Here is an 18,560-nt window from a genome sequence, read left to right on the forward strand (position 1 = left end):
TACCGTTGAGCAGGGAAGCACCCGGAGGAGCAGCAGCTGCTAACATGTGCGGAGTCGCGGACACACAGAGGCGCTCCAGCAAAGCCTTGGCACCGACCCACGGCCACCATGACCCTGGGCTCACTGCAGTCCCCTGAGAAAAACACATCTTGACCAGCAGTGTCCTTGGAAGTCCCACCTCACTCCGCCCCAGGGGGATGTTAGCGGGGCAAACTGGGGTTTTAGCAGGGCCTTTAGGGTTCATGGGTCCATCTCCATTTGGGGAAGTTGTATACTTTTTGGAAAGAGCACAAATAATACAGCTTTTGCCCTGGCTGAGAAGCTCAGGTGGTCAGAACATCGTCTGGATGTGCCAAGGGTGCAGGTTCGCTCCCCAGTCAGGGCACATATAAGAAGCAACCAGTGAATTCGTAAGTGGGACAACAAATCTATGTTTCTCTTTCTCTCAAAATCAATGTTTTTGTTTGTTTGTTTGTTTGTTTGCTTGTTTTAAAGAACAGAAACCTTTTTATGGTCCTTTCTTGGAACTTAGCAAAATTAGGGGTTTTTTCCTAGAAAACACAAGATACTATTTTGGTTTTTCCACCAGAAAATAGTATCTTGTGTTTTCTAGGGAAAAAAACCCTAATTTTGCTAAGTTCCAAGAAAGGACCATAAAACTATCGTTTTGGAAGGGCCTGGCCCCATGCCTGGCACTGAGAAAACATGTAATGTTAATTTGCCTCCTTTAGAATGAGTTCTGTCCCTAGGATGGAAGTTTATTTGTCTATCCATTCATTCACCTGCATTTTTCAAGCATAAGCTATGAGTCAGGCAGAGCTCTAGGGCCTGGGACGCAGGAATGCCGGCCCTAGCAAAGAAAACCACAGACCACCCAGTCAAACTTGAACTGAAGATATACAAGGAACACTCTCAAAAGGCATAATTATGTCCCATGCGACACACTGAGACTAAAAATTACTCATTGCATATCTGAAACTCAAATGAAACTGGGTGTCCTAGATCGTCTCTGGCAACAGCTCTGTCAACAGAGCAATGGCCTCGGCAGACACCAGCCCTCTCTGCAGCCCGGGGCGCCCGCAAGAATCACTTCCCCATGGGAAAGCCCAGGGAGCAGCGTGGCCTCTCTCTAGAAGCACATCGCCCCGGGGCCCATTTAGCAGCCGTCGCTCTGACGGGTAACGGCAACCTTATTTCCTCGGTGACCTCCCCTGCAGGTAAGGTCCTTGGAGACGGGTCCCTGGGCTCCACCCAGCACAGGGCCCCGAGCTGGCAGGTGCTCAGCCAGTGTAATGATTGAGGGCGATGCCCGGCCGTGCTCATGGCTTGTCAGGAAAAGACTCACAGGCCCGCACAGATACTGGGGGCACAGAGAAAACCACACTGCCAGGACCCAGGCAGCACCCGGGGGAACAATGATCTTTTACCTTAAAATGCCTGATGCACATGCTTCAAACAAAATAAAGGCTTTCGAAAAAGGGAAGGGGGCGATTGTGTGAGAAACGGTCCCCCTGTAAAGAATACTAGAGGGTTCTTTGAAGTTATTTTTTTTACTTTTTTTACTAAAAAAGAATCTTTATTGATGTTAGAGGGAGAGGGAGAGAGAAACATTGACGTGAGAGAAACACATCTATCCGTAGCCTCCTGTACGAGCTCTGGGGATTGAACCTGCAACCCGGGTATGTGCCCTGACCCAGAACCAAACCCGCAACCTTTTAGTGAACAGGACGACCCTCCAACCAACTGAGCCACCCGGCCAGGGCAAAAGTTATCTCTCAACCACCCGGCCGGGCGTGGCTCAACGGCTGAGCATCGACCTAGGATCCAGGCGATCAGGGTTCGATTCCCAGTCAGGGCACGTGCCCGAGTTGTGGGCTGCAGCCGATCAATGACTCTCTCATCATTGATGTTTCTCTCTCTCTCTCTCCCTCTCCTTTCCTCTCTGTGAAATCAATAAAAATATATTAAAAAAAAAAAAAAAAGTTATCTCTTAACCTAACAAGCGAGAGTCGAAGGCCTGGTTTAGCTCACTGCCGACAGAGTAAAACGCGACGGCCAGGAGCGGGCCAGACCGGGCATCGGCGACCGAGGAATGCACTGCGCACAAATAGCAAATAATGCAGGGGCGTTTTATTGTAGGTGCCACCGTGATACAACTGAAACACAGGCGGGAACAGCACAAAACCCACAAAAGGACAGATTCTGAGAAGTGCAGGGGACATGGTATCTACAATAGAAAATCGCCACGTGGCGCCGACTCCCGTCTGTCCAGACGTGAAAGGGGGAACGGCATGTCACTATCTGCAGGGCGTGTTTCCATTACGCGGCGTTTCGGTTCTGTTTTTTTGTTTTGTTTTTTACAAAAAGGAAGAACAAAAAGAAAAGGAAGGGAAAAGAGACATGTAATGCACTGCAGTCTCCCCACGACCGCACGCTTAGCCGGGACTGGACGCTCCCGTCGTCCTCTCGCTGCGGTCCCGTGACCTCCGGCGGGTCTGGGCGGCCGCGTCCCGAGGGTGTCACGCAGCCGGGCTGGGTGGCGCCTGTCAGTGCTCGGAGCGGTAGGCGGGAAAAGTCTCTGTCCGGTGAAGCTTCAGAGGACTGGCGACATCTTTTCAGAAAAGAACATGAGAACAGCGGTTACACGCGTGTCGAGAGCGGCCACCGTCAGATTAGCTAGGGACAGTTTCAGCGGAACAGAAATAAGTAACATGGGACCCAGGGCTGTCCCCAGAGGCCAGCACAGTGACATGCACACAAAGCTCCTGGGAGAGCGTGTGATGAACATGTCATCTGCACGGGGCCTTTGCATCGGGCGACAACCGGACCACTGACGATTTTCCTTGGTTTTTCATTCTCATTAACTCCCGGGGCATTTAGGGAACACGAGGCGGAATCCTAGGGCCGTGGAAACCTGTGGCCAGGACGCTCTTCATAAACCGGACCGGAAATAAGACAATATTATACTTACTACACCTAGGAAATCGTGCTACTTAAAATCCACCTGGCCTTTATTATTTCAGGTTTAGGTTCCAACGAGGAGAGTGACGAAGCCAGGAAGGTAACACCAAGGCCACCGTCAGCCCCTCTGCGACACAGACGGGGCGGCAACCTTGCTCGAGGAAGGCCCAGGTGCGGACTGTTTCAGATTTTACAGACCCTGCGGTCTCCTTGCAACGCCGCCCCCTGCGGCAAAGGCAGCCACGGTTCCCACGGAGCCGCGGGTCGGGCGGATGGGCGCGAACGTCCCAACACGCCTTTGCTCACAAGAAGAGGGAGAGGCTGGGACCCCCCCGCCCTAGTTTGCCAGTCCCAGCAGAGATCACTTGATTTTATAAAGTGAGAGGTTCCACTGCCACCTGCTGGTTGAGGTTACCGGGAGCCAAGAAAATGACACTGGGGGCAGGTAAAGGCCACCTGAGCAGAACCACAGCCGCCCCACACCCAGACCAGAGGGGAACCAGGAGCAGGTCAAGCGGCCGCTGCGGCCTGGGCACGCCTGCCCCGCCCAGTCACTCAGGCCAGGTCGTATTTAACCTCGGGGCCACGCAGGAACGCTGGCGGTGGCCTGGGGCCCTAGGGCATTCCCTAGGCCATGGTTACAGCAGCCCCGGCCGCCACCAGACCTCAGTCCACGCCCGTGCGTGCCCGCCTGCCGGTTCTGTGCGGATGCTGACCTGTGAAGTCACAGCACCGAAACACAAAGGAGACAGACCACGGATCCGGGTGCTTGCACGCCCCAGGTCGACCGGGAAGAAAATTATATCTCTGGTCACAGATCCTGGCGCTCCACAGCAGGGATTATTGGCGAAATCTTGAATATTAAAAGATCCTACAGCCCTAGAGACCACTTCTTCCAGCCTCCCAGCCACTATGAGCACGAATTCTATTCCCTTTCCCACACACACGTACACACAGGCGGCGGAGGGAACCTGTACTCATGAGTTCTACTGCAAGTAAAAATCCAGGGAGGCTTTGTAAAGCGCGGGAAAACTTCCCGCAGGAAGCCGACAGCAGGCCAACGGTATGAATGCAAAATCCAAGTCCTGGGTCAAGTGCAGGGCCCTTCTGGGGACCTCCAGCTGCAGCTCCTTAGACTCAGGGTCGGCGAGGAAAGTGACCGACAGCACTCACTGGGGTCAGGCCGGAAAGAAAAGCCCTGCAGCTTCCCTCGCCATGGCTCACTGAGAACCCCGCCTCGCCTGAATGAGGGTGTTAGCCTAAAGCCAGGAAATGGATCCAAAGATTCTCTTCTGGTCTTTGCAGCTCACGGAAAGGTCACAGGCGGGCACTGGCCTGTAGCCCCACCTGGGCCAGACCTGTTCTCTGGCCGGCACAGGTCACGAAACATTTGGACTTGTCACTATTTAAATAACTGTGACTGTGTCAGAATTGATACTGGAAACCCCAATGTTAACGTCTCCGAAGTAGCCACGTGCTCCAAGGATCTAGTGTCCTTCAAACACCTGCGTAAATCGCGTGGGCTGGAACCAGCCTGCGGAGGAGCCATTTCCACAGCATGTGCATGCCTGTGAAACACGCATGGAGGCAGACTTCCCACCCGCAGATGAAAGAAGCCCTCGACTAGGCGTCAGAACACGAGCTCCGATGCCACCTCCTCCACTCCCGAGCCCTGTGACCCTGAGCAGCTACTTGACCCCCAAGCATCTCGGTTTCTGCCCGCATTGAAATGGAGAGGACAGTCCTGCTCTTGCCAACTCAGAGTTGCCAGGACAGCCAGACAGCACCCGGCTACCTCCTAAAGCCCCTTATGCACCAGCCACACTGCCTGCTGCCTGCTCTTTGAGCCTCCCAGCTCCTTTCCGTCTCAGGGCCTTTGCACTTGCTGATGTCGCCAGGGAGACTGATTCGCCCTCACTCTCAGCATGGCCGCCTCTTCTCAGATTCGGGTCTTGGGATAAACGCCACAGCCTCCTGTGACCACCCCATCTAAAGAAGTCTCTTTATCACCATCCCCCCAAACCAACAGCTCCGCTTCACTATTGTCTGTAACAAACACTTTCTTTTCAAAATTTGAAATTAAGTATATTTAATTATTAGCTGTGATCTCTTTTTTTAGACTATAAGCTCTAGGAGGGTGGAAACATCCCTTTCTAGTAGTCCCAGTGTATCTCCACCATCCAGCACAGTGCTTGGCACAAAACAGATGCTCAATAAACACCTAGCGACTAAGCGAATGAGTGAGTGGATGAATGAATGGAGAGATGAGAACCTCAGCTACTTACTAGATGGCTGATCTCAGACACACCGTAACCCTTCAACTTCTCTGGTTCTTCACTGCCAGTGGGGATAACACGCTCTCAGGTGGCTGTTTTAAAGATGAAACGAGATCATGTGTCTTAAGTGCCTCATGTGTAAAGCCTGCAACACAGTAGGTCTTCAAGAAACGGTAGCTTTTATGAAGATACTCCTGGAGTACTTCTTGTTTCCCTTGTAAGAGACGAGCCTGGCCCTTCACTAGCGGTGTGTTAACGTTCGTTTACGTAAAAACGGAAAGAGGAGGTTTCATGCTGGATAAATTCGCGGATCTCTGGTTTAAACAAGATTAAAGAGATTCTGCACCGCGAGACACCTCAGAGCCTTGAAAATGTCAACCTGCACGCTGACTTTCAGAAGGGGAATTAGCACGTAGCAATTCCCCCGGACTTATCGGACATCGGTACTTTTCGGGGTAGGGCGACATCTGCCAGGGTCGAGATGACACAGGACAAATGGGAAAAGACGAGGGTGTGGCTGCTTCGTGCAACGCGCCCCTAAAAGAAGCCCGTGAGCACAGCGTCAACACGCACTTGCTGAATGCTTCTCCTTCGTACGCTTCTTCCACAGTCTTCCCGATAAACCTCCTTGGCACGCTCGCTGATTCTGTATGTGCCTAACCGCAGAAGAGGTTTCTATATGGAAGCTGGAAAATGGGATGGGAGAAGGGGCGAAAGTGGGTTAAACACGACTTCGTGCGTGTGGCGGTCGGACAGACAGACATTCCTCTCGCCGCCAGAAAACAGTGATAATAAGGTGACAATTCCAAGACCCACCAGCAGGTGGCGCCATGAGACTAGGTTTAGGGAGGAAACGAAAAATTTCTCAAATCGGTTAAATTCCCCGCTAAGGGTTTGTACAATTTCCAAGACTACACCAAGGTCGCTGGAGCAGCCAGAGAAATTACGACTCAAAAGCACCAGCAAAACAAGAAGAAACTATGTACCACGCACTTTCACCATGCGGCACACACAGGGCCATGTTATCATTAATTCTTTCTAATTTCAGTCCCCCCCCCCCCCCCGGGGTCGGGGAAGGGAAAGTGGGCAGTGGGTGGTATTGGTGGAACAAAAGATAAACTTATTCCGTTTATTTGTCCTGTAAATGACCATCCTCTGCCCCCCCACCCCCACCCCCACCCATAAGCAAGATAATTTTAGATAGTCTGTGAACAGTACTTTTGTAAGGGAACAAATCACTGGAAGATCGCATCCCACACGACAGAGACCACATACGCGCACCGTCTCAAAGGACGCTGGCGACCAACGAGCAATCCTCGAGACAAACTGAAAGGGGTCAGATCGACACAGAGCACGCAGGTAAGGGACTATCGCAGGACACATTCAATAGCAAAATTTACATGAATCCCGACACAGGTAGCAAAAGTATGTGAAAATGAGTCACTGGATGAAATGACCAGTACGAACCACAGAGCAAAAGCGTAACTGCGGCAGTGACAACGCCGTTCTCTGGCACAGGGTATTCCAAGATCACCGGCTATCTCGAAGGGTGTTACTGTGCAAAACGGGAAAAATGTAAGAATTCTAATAAAAATGTGTACGTTCCAGGACGATCACAGTATGTAGCAAAAAAAGCCAACAATGAAAGTTTTAATTCTCTTCAAAATCTAGGACGCGATTACCCTCAGGGCCCCGCCGTCGTCCATCACACGGCTTGGTCGGCCGTCATCCCGCGGGGCCTCTGACATGAATCGCACCCTCACCGCCACTGGCTTCGCCAGGAACGAAGCAGTTGCCCTCTTCCGGCCACTGCTCTGTAAGTACGACCACTGCGTGCATTTGAAAAACCTAGACCAACGAACTTGCCCCTGGTTTTACAGTGATACCTCATTACTTGGGAGTGACAGGTAAGAGCATAATAAAAGTAAACCTAACTCTAAAGGGGTGACGCCCAGATTTACTTCTGAGACTTTGTTTGGCTCGTGGCTTGCTGTCTTTGATAAAAACAACAGGAGCTTCTGGGAGAGCGTGACTTTTCTTTGCTGTGATGGTTTGGGTCTCGGCTCCATTTCTTTAGGTGACCCGCCACCTCTCTCCCTTTGGAATTTGTGGGTGACGAGCCTTCGAGGGTCACCCCAGACCTGTCAGCTATGTATGACCGCCACAGGGGCTTTGTGTGTGCGGGCAAACTGGCAGATTTTGTTGCTGTTGTTAAGAAACTGTGTCTGTGTGCGGCAAAACAGACGTGTCCAGATGTAAACACTGTCGGGGTTAATCATAGATACCCCAGGCGCATACGGAACCACATGCTAACAGTATCTAAAACACCCTCTTTCAATTGAAAAAAAGGTTTTAAAAAATATTATTATACAATCAGGGCCCTGAGAAGACCCTTAGCCTGAAATTATTTCTCAGGAACGTACACTTATCTCGGTGAAGGGCAGTTGGATTAGTTAAGGATTTTAAAATGAGCATGTTCTTCCTACAACATTTCTGTTCAGATTGTCCCGAGGATTCTGAAGCTCTGGGATATTCACTAATAAATTCAGAAACTGCAGCTTATTTTAGGTGCTCGGGACTTCCTCGCCCTCAGGGCGTCTCTGCAGACATGTATTCGAGGGAAATACAGGGCCTGGTCCACGCCGCACCTCAGGACTTAAGGCAACTTGTCAATTTCCTCTCTGACGCCTACATCAAGTTGGTTCTCAACTGTCTATTGTGTTCCAGACACATGGAATCTAAAAAGACGTAACATTTTGTAAAAATTATCTTGATATGTGTAGAAAGTCAAGTGATACAGCCATTCAATAGGTTTATGTGAGAATAAGCTTATAGGGTGGATCTTATTGTATACGAGAAAAAATAGAGTTGTTATAGCAGCTTAAAGGTAGTAAAATACACTTAAAAAAATACATGTACTTAAGTAGATGAGATGGAGCCAAAGTGACTAAACAGTGTAAGTGGCATGTACAGATCAAAAACCAGGCTGACGTAATTCAAGTCCTGCAGAAGTCTCAAGATGACACGGAACAGATGACATCCGGACGGCCCGACCTGACCGCTCTCCCCGCGTGGGTACGTCTCGGCCGGCAGCCTGTCCGTCCATCGTCTCGCTCACACCCGCGCTCGGCATGGATGTTTTGAGCACCTACTGTGTACCATGCCCTCGGCTAGTGAGCAGAGGCCGAAGCCATCGAGACTAAACTGTAACCACCCTCGGGGCCCCTCCGCATCCCACACAGGGCCACGCCGTGGGGGCCCGGGGGGAAGGCCACAGGACAGAAGGACCGGCTTTCCTGTTCTCCCACAGGACTGCTTCCCGGAGAAGGAGCCGTGCGTCAAGTGGCCTCACACCCAAGCACGAGGTGAGACGTGTGGTAAGGGCTATAAAGGGGAGCGAGCCCTCACCAGACTCCGCACGGCTCTCACACAGGCTGGGGGCCCTGCAGAGACCGGGGGGGGGGGCCAGCAGGAAGGGTGGAGGGCAGGCGGGTGACCAGGGCACACAGAGCAGGCTTTATGGCGAGGCCGCTGTTTCCCGCGGTCACCATCCATCGTCTCACTCAGGTGCTCGGCACAGGCCCGTATCCGATCGAGGTGCAGTCCAGCGCGTGCCCCTCGAGGTTCCAGCCACTTGCCCCCCATCAGTGAGGAGTTATTCAGCCAGCACGGTCTCCCACAGGCCTATTTATTCACAATCACACGGGCACAGCTGCTCTTACAGACCATCAAACATCAGCAGCTGCATTTGAAAGCGTAAGAAACGCTGACACAGGATTTGGAATTGCTCCTGTTGGCCACTCTGTGCCTGGTCCAAGGGCACTTTTTTGGAAGAGGGGCGTCTCAGGATCTGCTTAGGGCTTAAGCAGAACCCAAGCCTAGGACTCCCTGCCTCGGTCCCGTCTCTTCCCCCGGAGCAGGGCGCCTGAGCTTGGGAATCACCTGGAGGGCCTGTTAACACAGGGTCACTGGTCCCCACCCTGAGTCCCTGAGTCCTAGGTCTGGGGAGGTGCTTGAAAATCTGAGCTTTTAGCAAGTTCCCCAGTAATGCGGATGCTGCTAGTGGTCAGCCCACTGGACTGTTTCTGAAGCTGGTGCCCAGACCTCTTGCCCCGGCTGCGTGGGCCTCTGTTGAAAGTACAAATGGTTCAGTCTCATCTCCCAGCTCTTACTCTGTGGGTGGGGAGCCCGAGAATCTGTGGACAGTTTCTCCCAGGACATGATAGAGTCGGTGCCCAAGGAGGGAGGCCTGAGGGGCCCTGGCCTGGGAGGAAGGGACCAACCAGGCTGGCGTCCAGCAGCAGCGAGCTGAGCCCAGCCCCTGGGAGCGCGGGGCGGCCTGGCGCTGGCACCCGCCCCCCACGAGTGGGCCCGCCCGCCTGCACAGCCCGTCTCCACGCGGGTCGCGCACTCACCTTGCAGGCGGTAGAGCTGGCCCGCGCTGTGCTGCCGGGTGATGTGCTGCCAGTAGGCGCTGCGGGGCAGGGGCACCATGGTGCTCAGCGAGGCCGCCCGCTCGCTCATCTTCATCTGCAGCTGCGCAAGGCAAGAACAGGGTGTCAGCGACGGGCCGAGGGGGGCCCGACTGGGACTCAGCGCAGGGAGAGCGCCCAGCACTGGTGGGTCTGGGCCTGTGCAGGCGACTCAGGTCTCCATCTCGCAACAGCTGGTAAACCGCACACACACGGGCTACATGGCACTAGGAGCCAGAGGGAGGCAGGTGTAACCAACTAGAAAGGAAGCATAGCCCGTGGCTCAGCGGTTGAGCGTCGACCTGGGATCCAGGTGATCAGGGTTCGATTCCCGGTCAGGGCACATGCCCAGTTGTGGGCTTGATCAATGACTCTCTCATCATTGATGTTTCTGTCTCTCTCTCCGTCTCCTTTCCTCTCTCTGAAATCAATAAAGATATATTTTAAAAATAATAATAATAAAATAAAAATAAATAAAAATAAAAAGGAAGCATATACATGTGTGTGCACATCACACTCCACAGAAATGCCACTTTATTTATTCACTTTTTATCTTTATTGTTGAAAGAATTACAGATGCCCCCTTTTTCCCCCACTGACCCCTTCTACCCCACGCCCGCCCCAGGAACCCCCCACACTGCTGTGTCCGTGGGCTGTGCATATACGCAGATAAGTTCTCGGGTTAATCTCTCCCCACCCACCGGCCCACCCACCCCCGCCTTCCCTCTGAGCTCCCTCAGTCTGTTCCATTCCACCGGATCTATTCCGTTCATCGGTTTATTTTGTTCTTTAGATTCCACACATAAGTGAGATCACGTGATATTTGTCTTTCCCTGTCTGGCTTGTGTGGCTTAGGAAATGCCACTTTAATCGCTCATCGGAGAAGCCACTGGGCTGTGTGATCCCTCCGTGAGATGGTGCCTGCTTAGCGCTGGCCCCTCACGGACCAGGTACAGGAAGAAATGGAGACTATTATTATTACTAATCACTCACTGCAATGCCCATACGAAGGCTTTTTTAAAGAAACCTCCCACTCTACACAAGTCCAGGCACAGTCGTTCCAGGCATATCCGTCCGCTCACTCGATAAAGCCAAAATAACACGAGGCCTCACGCCCTGGAGACCAATCATTGCAGCTGATGAGACTGAACTTGAAAAAAATCAAAAAGGTCACAACCATCTGTCCCAAAGATAACTTATGTGCTGCTTTTACACGTGATGATTGGCTGTTTCGGACCCTATCACAACAGCACAATCACCAAAATGTGTCCCCGAGAGGAATGACCCAGCACTAGGTTTCATGGGGACACCTCTTTTCCTGAAACACATCCTCTCATGAAACGGGCAAGGGGCTGAGGACCCGGCTGGCAGGAAAGCCCTGTGGGTATTTCTCTGTTCTGTAGACGCAAAGGTCTCAACGTTTAAAGGGCAACAAGCAAAGGAGCCAAAAACCCCGCGACCTCTGGTGGCCTTCAAGTCATTTACGTGAGCACAAGACAAGAAGGGAGGAAAAAAACTGAATCTTCAAGGCGTGATGACCTGACCCCCCTGCTGTAACGGGATATCTAACAGACTAAGGAATTTAACGTGAGGGAAACGTCTGGGAACAGCCGTCAGGCGGAGTGACTCGGGGCGCCCGCGGCCGGCTGCAGCCCAGCCTGCTCCGGCTGCATTCCTGGGGCCGCGCTTAGGAAGGAGAAGGGGAGGACCCGATTTCTCTTTTCATGGAGACCCTTGGGAGGCCTGGCCCTCGATTTCCTTCTCAGCCCTTTAAGAGAACAGCTCATTTTATGAAAGGTGCAGTCTAATTGTCTTCAGAGAAAAAATGATGTCTTATTTCATGCAAAAAGTCTGCACTCTCGAAGGGCGAGAAGACGTAGGAAGTGACTTGGTGACATGTCAAAGGGGAAAGCGTCGGCCCTCATGTCCCTTTACTGTTCCAAGTAACTGGTGCTGATACCGACGGCGAGCGAAGGGGGGCTGGTCGGGCTCCTGCAGCCTCTGCTGGGCCTGGAAACTAACACGCCTTTGGAGGGAGTCAAAACTGGGTGACCTGGGACATCTGGAGGGGATTTTATTCCCCCCCCTTTTTTTTAGCTTGATGCACATTTATATGTTTTCTTTTTCTTGTTAAATAAACATAGTACTTTCACATTCAAAAGGAAAAATAAAAGTTACCCCAACCATAAAATGTATAAGTAGAGGCATTTCTGCTATAAGGGGAATGACGTATTCCTGGAAAACCTCCCGTTTTGCAAATTTGTTGGAAAAATCGGGTTCTGGGAAGATCATTCAAAGCCTGCGCCCATTTACAACCAGAGTCACTGCCGCTCCAGGAGACAGCCGGGGGCTGGGAGTTCACAGGGGTTACAGAAAACGCAGAAGAACATTTGGTTGGAAACGCTGGCTGCAAAGTCCAGGCTACAGAGACAGAGGAGGGGCTCCACTCCAAAAGTGGGTGCTAAGCACATGTAGCCAAATGGACGAGGGGCTCCCCAGACCACCTCTAGTCCCCAGGAGGCCTGCAGGGTGCCTGAGGTCGCACCACCTGCCCTCAGTTGCCATTTCTAACTGTTGGACAATTCAGGCGTCTGCCACACCGGGAGGTATGGAGATTATGTGACCGGTGCACAGGGAACCGTGGGGGTGGCCCCCGGGAGGGAGTCAGAGTAGGATTTGGAGAAGTCCATGTAAATAGGCAGGGACAAGATTGGTGGAATAGTAAAAACCCCATAGAATTTTAAAACCAGAGGAGAATTCTGTCGAATGTTTTGTCCACGGGTGTGTTCTCAGCCCCCAGGACTGTGCCTGGGGGACAGTAGGTGCTCAGTAAGTATCTGTTGAATGGAAGAATGAACCCACCGACAGTGTGGGAGAGCCGTCGCAAACCAGCTTGCAAAAGCCGACTGCTATGTTTTTCAGGAATTTTGTGAGCCCGTTGTTCGATACAGCCATCGTCGAATATTACGTTACATAAACTCACAGTTAAATAAATCCTGTACATACAGCTATGTATACACATGGGTGTGGACATACACAAAACGCACTTCCCAATGATCTCACTATAATCTGTGCTCCTGAGGTTCTCACGTTGATCGTGGTCTCCGAGTGCTCTTCTGCCCCTCGCTGTCCCCACGGGGCTCTGCCGTCTCACACCCGACAGTCATCACTGACGTCAACCGCCTGGCCCTGTAGGCAATGAATTTGTGGTTCTTCCTCCGAAGCTCCCCTTTCACTTTACAGAGACAAGGAAAGCCAAGGGGGGAATTCTGAACCCGCCGACCAAGAGTTAGAAGCTCAGTTTTAGAACTCCCTAGTTTACGGCAAGCGACCAAGATAGAAACAGACACATGAGCCACTGGCTACAAACCTCTGCTGCAGTCCCCTCAGCCTACAGCTCCCCCTTCCCCAGCCTCCCTTCATCTTCTGCGGCTCCCGGCTCCCTCGAGCTAACAGCCAAGGCTTCTTAGAATGGGGTCCCTCTGATCCTGCCACCCCTCCAGTCTCATGGCCCAGAACACAGCGCAGGTCCAGCCATTTCCAGCCACCTTGGCGCCCACTCTCACACCTCCATGCTACTGAAAATGCAGCGCCCGCAGCCAGAGGCCTGTGGCTCTGGTCACCTGGTTACACCACCTTCCTTCCCTTGAGGCGTCAGCTCAGGAATCACCTCCCCTGGACGTTTCCCGGTATCTCCCCTCTTTTATTGACATCAGGTGCTCCTGGCAGACCTCGCAGCGTCCCGTTCTTACTCTGACCACTGACTGTCTTGTGATGGCCGCGACACTAGCCTGCGCCCTAGTGCAGACCATGAACTCCTGGAGGAGGGGATTATACCTTTGACCTCTGCATCCCCAGCACCCGGCTAGGCCCTCCGGAGGCTTAACAAATGAAGGCTGGACGAATGAATGAACGAATGGACCCAGCCTTTGCCCAGGCAGCAGGGAATACTTTTCAGAAATAAATTCTCATCAACCCAGCCAATTAGAAGCCCTGTGAGCCCGAGGCTGAATTCCTGCTGCAGCTTTAGGTCCCGTTTAATGCACATGGCTGCTCTGGCTTGGGGGGGGGGCATGGTAATCAGGCTCTGCCATGTTCTCCTTCGCCATTCAAGCAATGAGCAGAAGCGAGGCCTTGGGGAAGATCCGCTCTGCGCGCAGGCACCGCCGGGTAGGACAGTCCCACAGCGGGAAAGGCAGCTCTGCATTTACTCATCCGACGAGCAGTGTTAGCTCAAGATCCGCCAGGGAGGAAAGACAAGCTTCCTGTAAGTCAAAGGCCTCGTGCTCAGTACTCAGGCTGCCCCCTAACCAGCAGGGGAGCACAGCGTGCACAGGGCCTCTTCCCAACCCAGCCATGCGAGTTCTGATGCTCCCCAGAGGCCCAAACAAACAGACCTGATTTTTTTGTTGATTGATTTGAGAGAGCGCGAACGATATGGATTTGTTGTTCCACTTATTTATGCATTCATTGGTTGACTCTTGTTTGTGCCCTGACCAGGGATCGAACCCACAACTTTGGCGTATCAGGACGACGCTCTAACCGACTGAGCTGCCCGGCCAGGGCTAACTGATAGGGGTTTGAAGGCACAAAGATCACTGTGCCGCCCGTCGGCCCTGTGTTCCGGTTTAGGTTTATCCCCAGGAGCTGTGTGATATGGGCCCCGTTCCTCCACTTCTTTGAGCCTCAAAGTCTCCTTTCTCACAGAACGTCCCTTCTAATGAGACAGATAATTAAACAAATAAAAATAATCAGTTTACCATAAAAAGGAATGAGGTCCTGCCCCATGCTAAGATACGGGTGAACCTGAAAACAGGATGCTGAGTGAATGAAGCCGGACACAAAAGGCCACACGCTGTATGATTCCATTTATAGGAAATGTGCAGAAAAGGCAAAGGCAGGGAGCCAGGGGCTAAGTCAGCGGCTACCGAAGGCCGGTGATGGTGACGGAAACGGGTTTCTCTGTGGGTGATGAGATGCTCTGGAACTGATTGTGGCGACACTGTCACAACTCTATGAATATATTCAAACCAGCGAAGTGTATACACCATACAGGGCGCATTGCATGGCATGTGAATTACATCTCAACAAAGCTGTCATCAAAAATATAAAATAAGGCAGTACCATGTGCCACGCAGACTATTAAAAAAGCATGGCATCGGAGATTAGTGGGGGCTCTCGGTCCCGGGGAAGTAACATCTGAACTTGAGTGACAACTGACCGAAGGATGGTCCCCATCATTATCACCGTCAACGACACCTCCCAGGCTCACGGTGAGCGGAGTGCTGATTGCCAAGGCCCTTCCCCGGGCATGCTGGGCAGATGGTATCCGTCCACCCTGGTGGGGGAGAGAAAGTCCAGCGAGCCCGGTGCAGCGCTGCTCCGTCCGACAAGCGTGCGCCCTCCGTGGGGCCAGGCGCACTGCTGGGCCCTGTCCGCGGCAGCCGGCGTGGCCGACACTGAGCCTGAGACTAGGGCTACCGGGCAGCTGGAGCCTCGGCCGCAACACCACACCACGTCCACTGCGTCCTGCTCTGGAAGCCGCTGTTTCTGCGGCAGGGAGCTGTGTTTCCGGAAACTGAACAGCAGGACAGGATGCAATCGGTCATCGCTGCGCTCAATCTTGAGCGCCATCTGGCGCGTTCGCGACCTGGGTCTGACCCGCTAAGAAAGGAGCGAGCATGCACCACCGCCGAGCAACACCTCTAGACCAGTTCCATGCCCATCAGACTCAAACTTCACCGGGCGGCTCCTTAACAGGGACTCGGGCGGGTCTCTGCCGCAGCAACCTTGCAAATGCAAATCAGTCATTTCCGTCCACTCAACCTGCTGAGCAAGGACCAGGTTCAGGGTCCAGCTGCGAGTCAGAGCTACACGCAGCCAACCTGGGAGGCCGTCAAAGCCCGTCCAAGTCCCGTGGTGTCCTCTAGGACAGTAAATACAAACCAACTCACTTCCCGCACGTAGGTTAAGCACAAAATGTGGGCAACGGTGGGTGAGAGGGACAATTCAGCCCAAGAGAGATAAAGTCAAACTGGGTTCCAAAGAGACCAGCCTCTCAACATCTTTCTCTCATTCTACCCAAAACTCTGCTGTCTCGCTCGCACTACCCTCCAATTTCAACAGCGTTCTCCGCTTGGCTTCCTGGACTATTTCATGGTCTGCCTTCTTATTTTCTGGTGGAAATAATATTTGAAAATATACTCTACCCATGCTTTCTGGTTTTTCAAATTCAGCAGGAATAGGAGTCACCTGGAAGGCTCATTAAAATGCAGATTCCCAGCCCTGCCCCTGCTCTGGGGGTGGGGCCAGGAATCTGTATTTCTACCAAGTTTCTAGAAGATTCCAATCTTACTGGTCCAGGGGCCACACTTTGAAAACCACTGTCCTACATTACTTATTTATTTAAATATGTTTGTGTTTTTTTTTATTTCAGAGAGGAAGGGATAGAGAGAGAGAGAAACATCAATGATGAGAGAGTCACTGATCGGCTGCCCCTTACTGGGGATCGAGCCTGCAACCCAGGCATGTGCATGTGCCCTGACCGAATCAAACCGTGATCTCCTGGCTCATGGGTCCACGCTCAACCACTGAGCCATGCCAGCCGGGCTATCCTACGTTATTTATCACCTTTGTACCAGTCGTTCTGGGAATAAAGTTTCCCACTGTGGTCAGAGCACAAAAATAGGGTTCCAGTCTGGAACCTGCCACTAATAATTGCACTACTCTGGGCTAGTTGACCTCCTTTATTCCTTAGTATCTTGTCAGTAATGAAAAAAAAAAAAAAAGACAGAGAAAATAGTTCCTAATTGGCAACTAATTCCAAGAACATACATGACCGTGGTGGGGTTCCATCAATGTCAGTAACATTTACGATTAGCCCGAGAGCCACTGAATTACTGTCTTTAGCAAGAGCTTCTGAACAAGGACCTCAAGAGAACATTCACGTTTTCTTTTTAAACCTAAGTATTTGATATTGGATTGTGTTTCTGGCTTGAGGGCGGAAGTTTTAAAAAGTTTTCAGGTAACACAAAACAAAACAAAAATCCACACATCAAATTGAATACATATGCTTGGAAGATATACTGAGTCACCTGGTTCCAGTTAGTACGCAATGAACTCAGTGAACAGGCATGACTGAAGCACTTGCTCGGGACATGAACAACTGGAAACAGAAGGGAATCCAAACAACCCCAGCGTCTCCCTAGGACCAAAGCCCCTCGCCTCCCCGGGGAGTTCACTTTCTCCAAGCAGCCCTCTCTTTGGACCTGGTAGCACTTTGCCTGTCACTTAAAGGCAGGGGGGGGGAGGCAAGAGGCCCACATTTGTGTGACATTCATTACCCATCTTTAAGAGACGTGTAATAAATTGTATTCCTTCTTTCTTAGTACTGATATATTTTTATTATGTTCAGGAAATACAGAAAAGAATATAGGGTAGATGTGAAATAAGCCCTACACCCATCACCTAGGAAAGCAAAAAAGCAAAGAGAACTTTTAACGTGTTCATATATTTCCTTCACGTCCTTTTTTAAGATGTGCATACACAGTGTGTATTTAACACAAACTGCATGATTCTGTACACACTCTCTGCCACCCTTTTTTACATTTAATATGGGATGAACATAACGAACCCCTTTTTTAAATGGATCTTTATTGATTTCAAAGAGAGGAAGGGAGAGGGAGAGAGAGAAATAGAAACATCAATGATGAGAGAGTCACTGATCAGCTGCCTCCTGCACGCCCCCCACTGGGGATCGAACCCACAACCCAGGCATGTGCCCTGACAGGGAATCGAACCTCGATCTCCTGGATCCTAGGTTGATGCTCAACCGCTGAGCCAGGCCAGCCGGGCCATAGCATATCTTAATGTTCCTAAGTGCTGCCATCTCCTACCCGGCCATTTTCACTGCATCGTAGGCCCTCCATTGGCTGTGCCAGACTTTGTTCGTTTCCCTAACCATGTATAATTTACCAGATGAGACCACGGCATTCAATTTGGACCCAATCTCCTTCATCACATTTTTTTCCAGCTAACCCCTATTTTTATTCTGGGACCCACTCTATGGACAACTATTCCAATAATCAGATTTTTAAAAGAATTTTTAAATTTAATTTACATGTCAAATTTTATTTTAGATGGACTCAGAAATTGCTTTTAAGTGTGACTGCATTGGAAGAGGGGATGAGTTGGCAATTTCATTTTTCCTCTCCAACAAAGTAATCTCCCCTTCACCGTATTGCGCATCTTTACAACTGATTCATTTGTAGACGTTAAGGAGAAAAAGGCAGATCTCTGTGACCCAAAAGAAAACAATTCTAAAGTCAAAGGGTAGTAGCCCTGGTCCCGTGGCTCAGTTGGCCGGAGCACTGTCCGATGCACCAAAAGGTCGTCGGTTCGATTCCCGGTCAGGGCACATGCCCAGGTTGCGGGTTCAACCCTTGGTCAGTGTGCACCAGGAGGCAACCGGTCAATGTTTTTCTCACAACCACTCCATGTTCCTTTCTCTTTCCCTCTCCCTCTCTCTCTCTCAAATCAATAAACATATTTTTAAATTTTTTTTAAATGGAGGAGTCACAATTACTTACGTACACGTCCCACCCCACCTACACGCCTAGCGGGCCCCTCCCCTTTCACATGTGCAAACCTCAGCTATTGCTTCTCACGCTCCACTCCCCGACCTCTTCTCCTTCTAGGTAAATGGCCCGTCCACCTACCTGTTGCTCCGTTTAAACAAGAAAAGAAAAACGACATTGAGACAACCTTGTTTACTCTCTGCCCTACAAAGGAGCTCCCCCATCAGCAAATCCCGTTTTTCCAAGCTTCCAAATGCAGCTACAGTCTGCCGGGT

General features: G+C 51.4%; 1 protein-coding gene across 2 annotated transcripts in view; it reads right to left on the reverse strand.

The window, feature by feature from the left end:
* Positions 1 to 2,113: 2,113 nt before the first annotated feature.
* Positions 2,114 to 18,560, reverse strand: part of DOK5 (docking protein 5) — a 126,511-nt gene continuing 110,064 nt past the window's right edge. The window contains exons 7-8 of one of the 2 annotated variants that reach the window (XM_081148480.1): positions 9,653 to 9,773; positions 2,114 to 2,611 (exon numbers count right to left, since the gene is read on the reverse strand). In XM_081148480.1, the coding sequence (XP_081004606.1) occupies positions 2,547 to 2,611; positions 9,653 to 9,773 (186 nt within the window). In that variant the 3' untranslated portion in view covers positions 2,114 to 2,546. The remainder of the gene's footprint in view (positions 2,612 to 9,652; positions 9,774 to 18,560) is intronic. The other variant, XM_081148481.1, reaches the window with a different exon arrangement.

This window comes from Miniopterus schreibersii, assembly GCF_964146895.1.
Source record: "Miniopterus schreibersii genome assembly, chromosome: 10".
Lineage (NCBI taxonomy): Eukaryota > Metazoa > Chordata > Mammalia > Chiroptera > Miniopteridae > Miniopterus > Miniopterus schreibersii.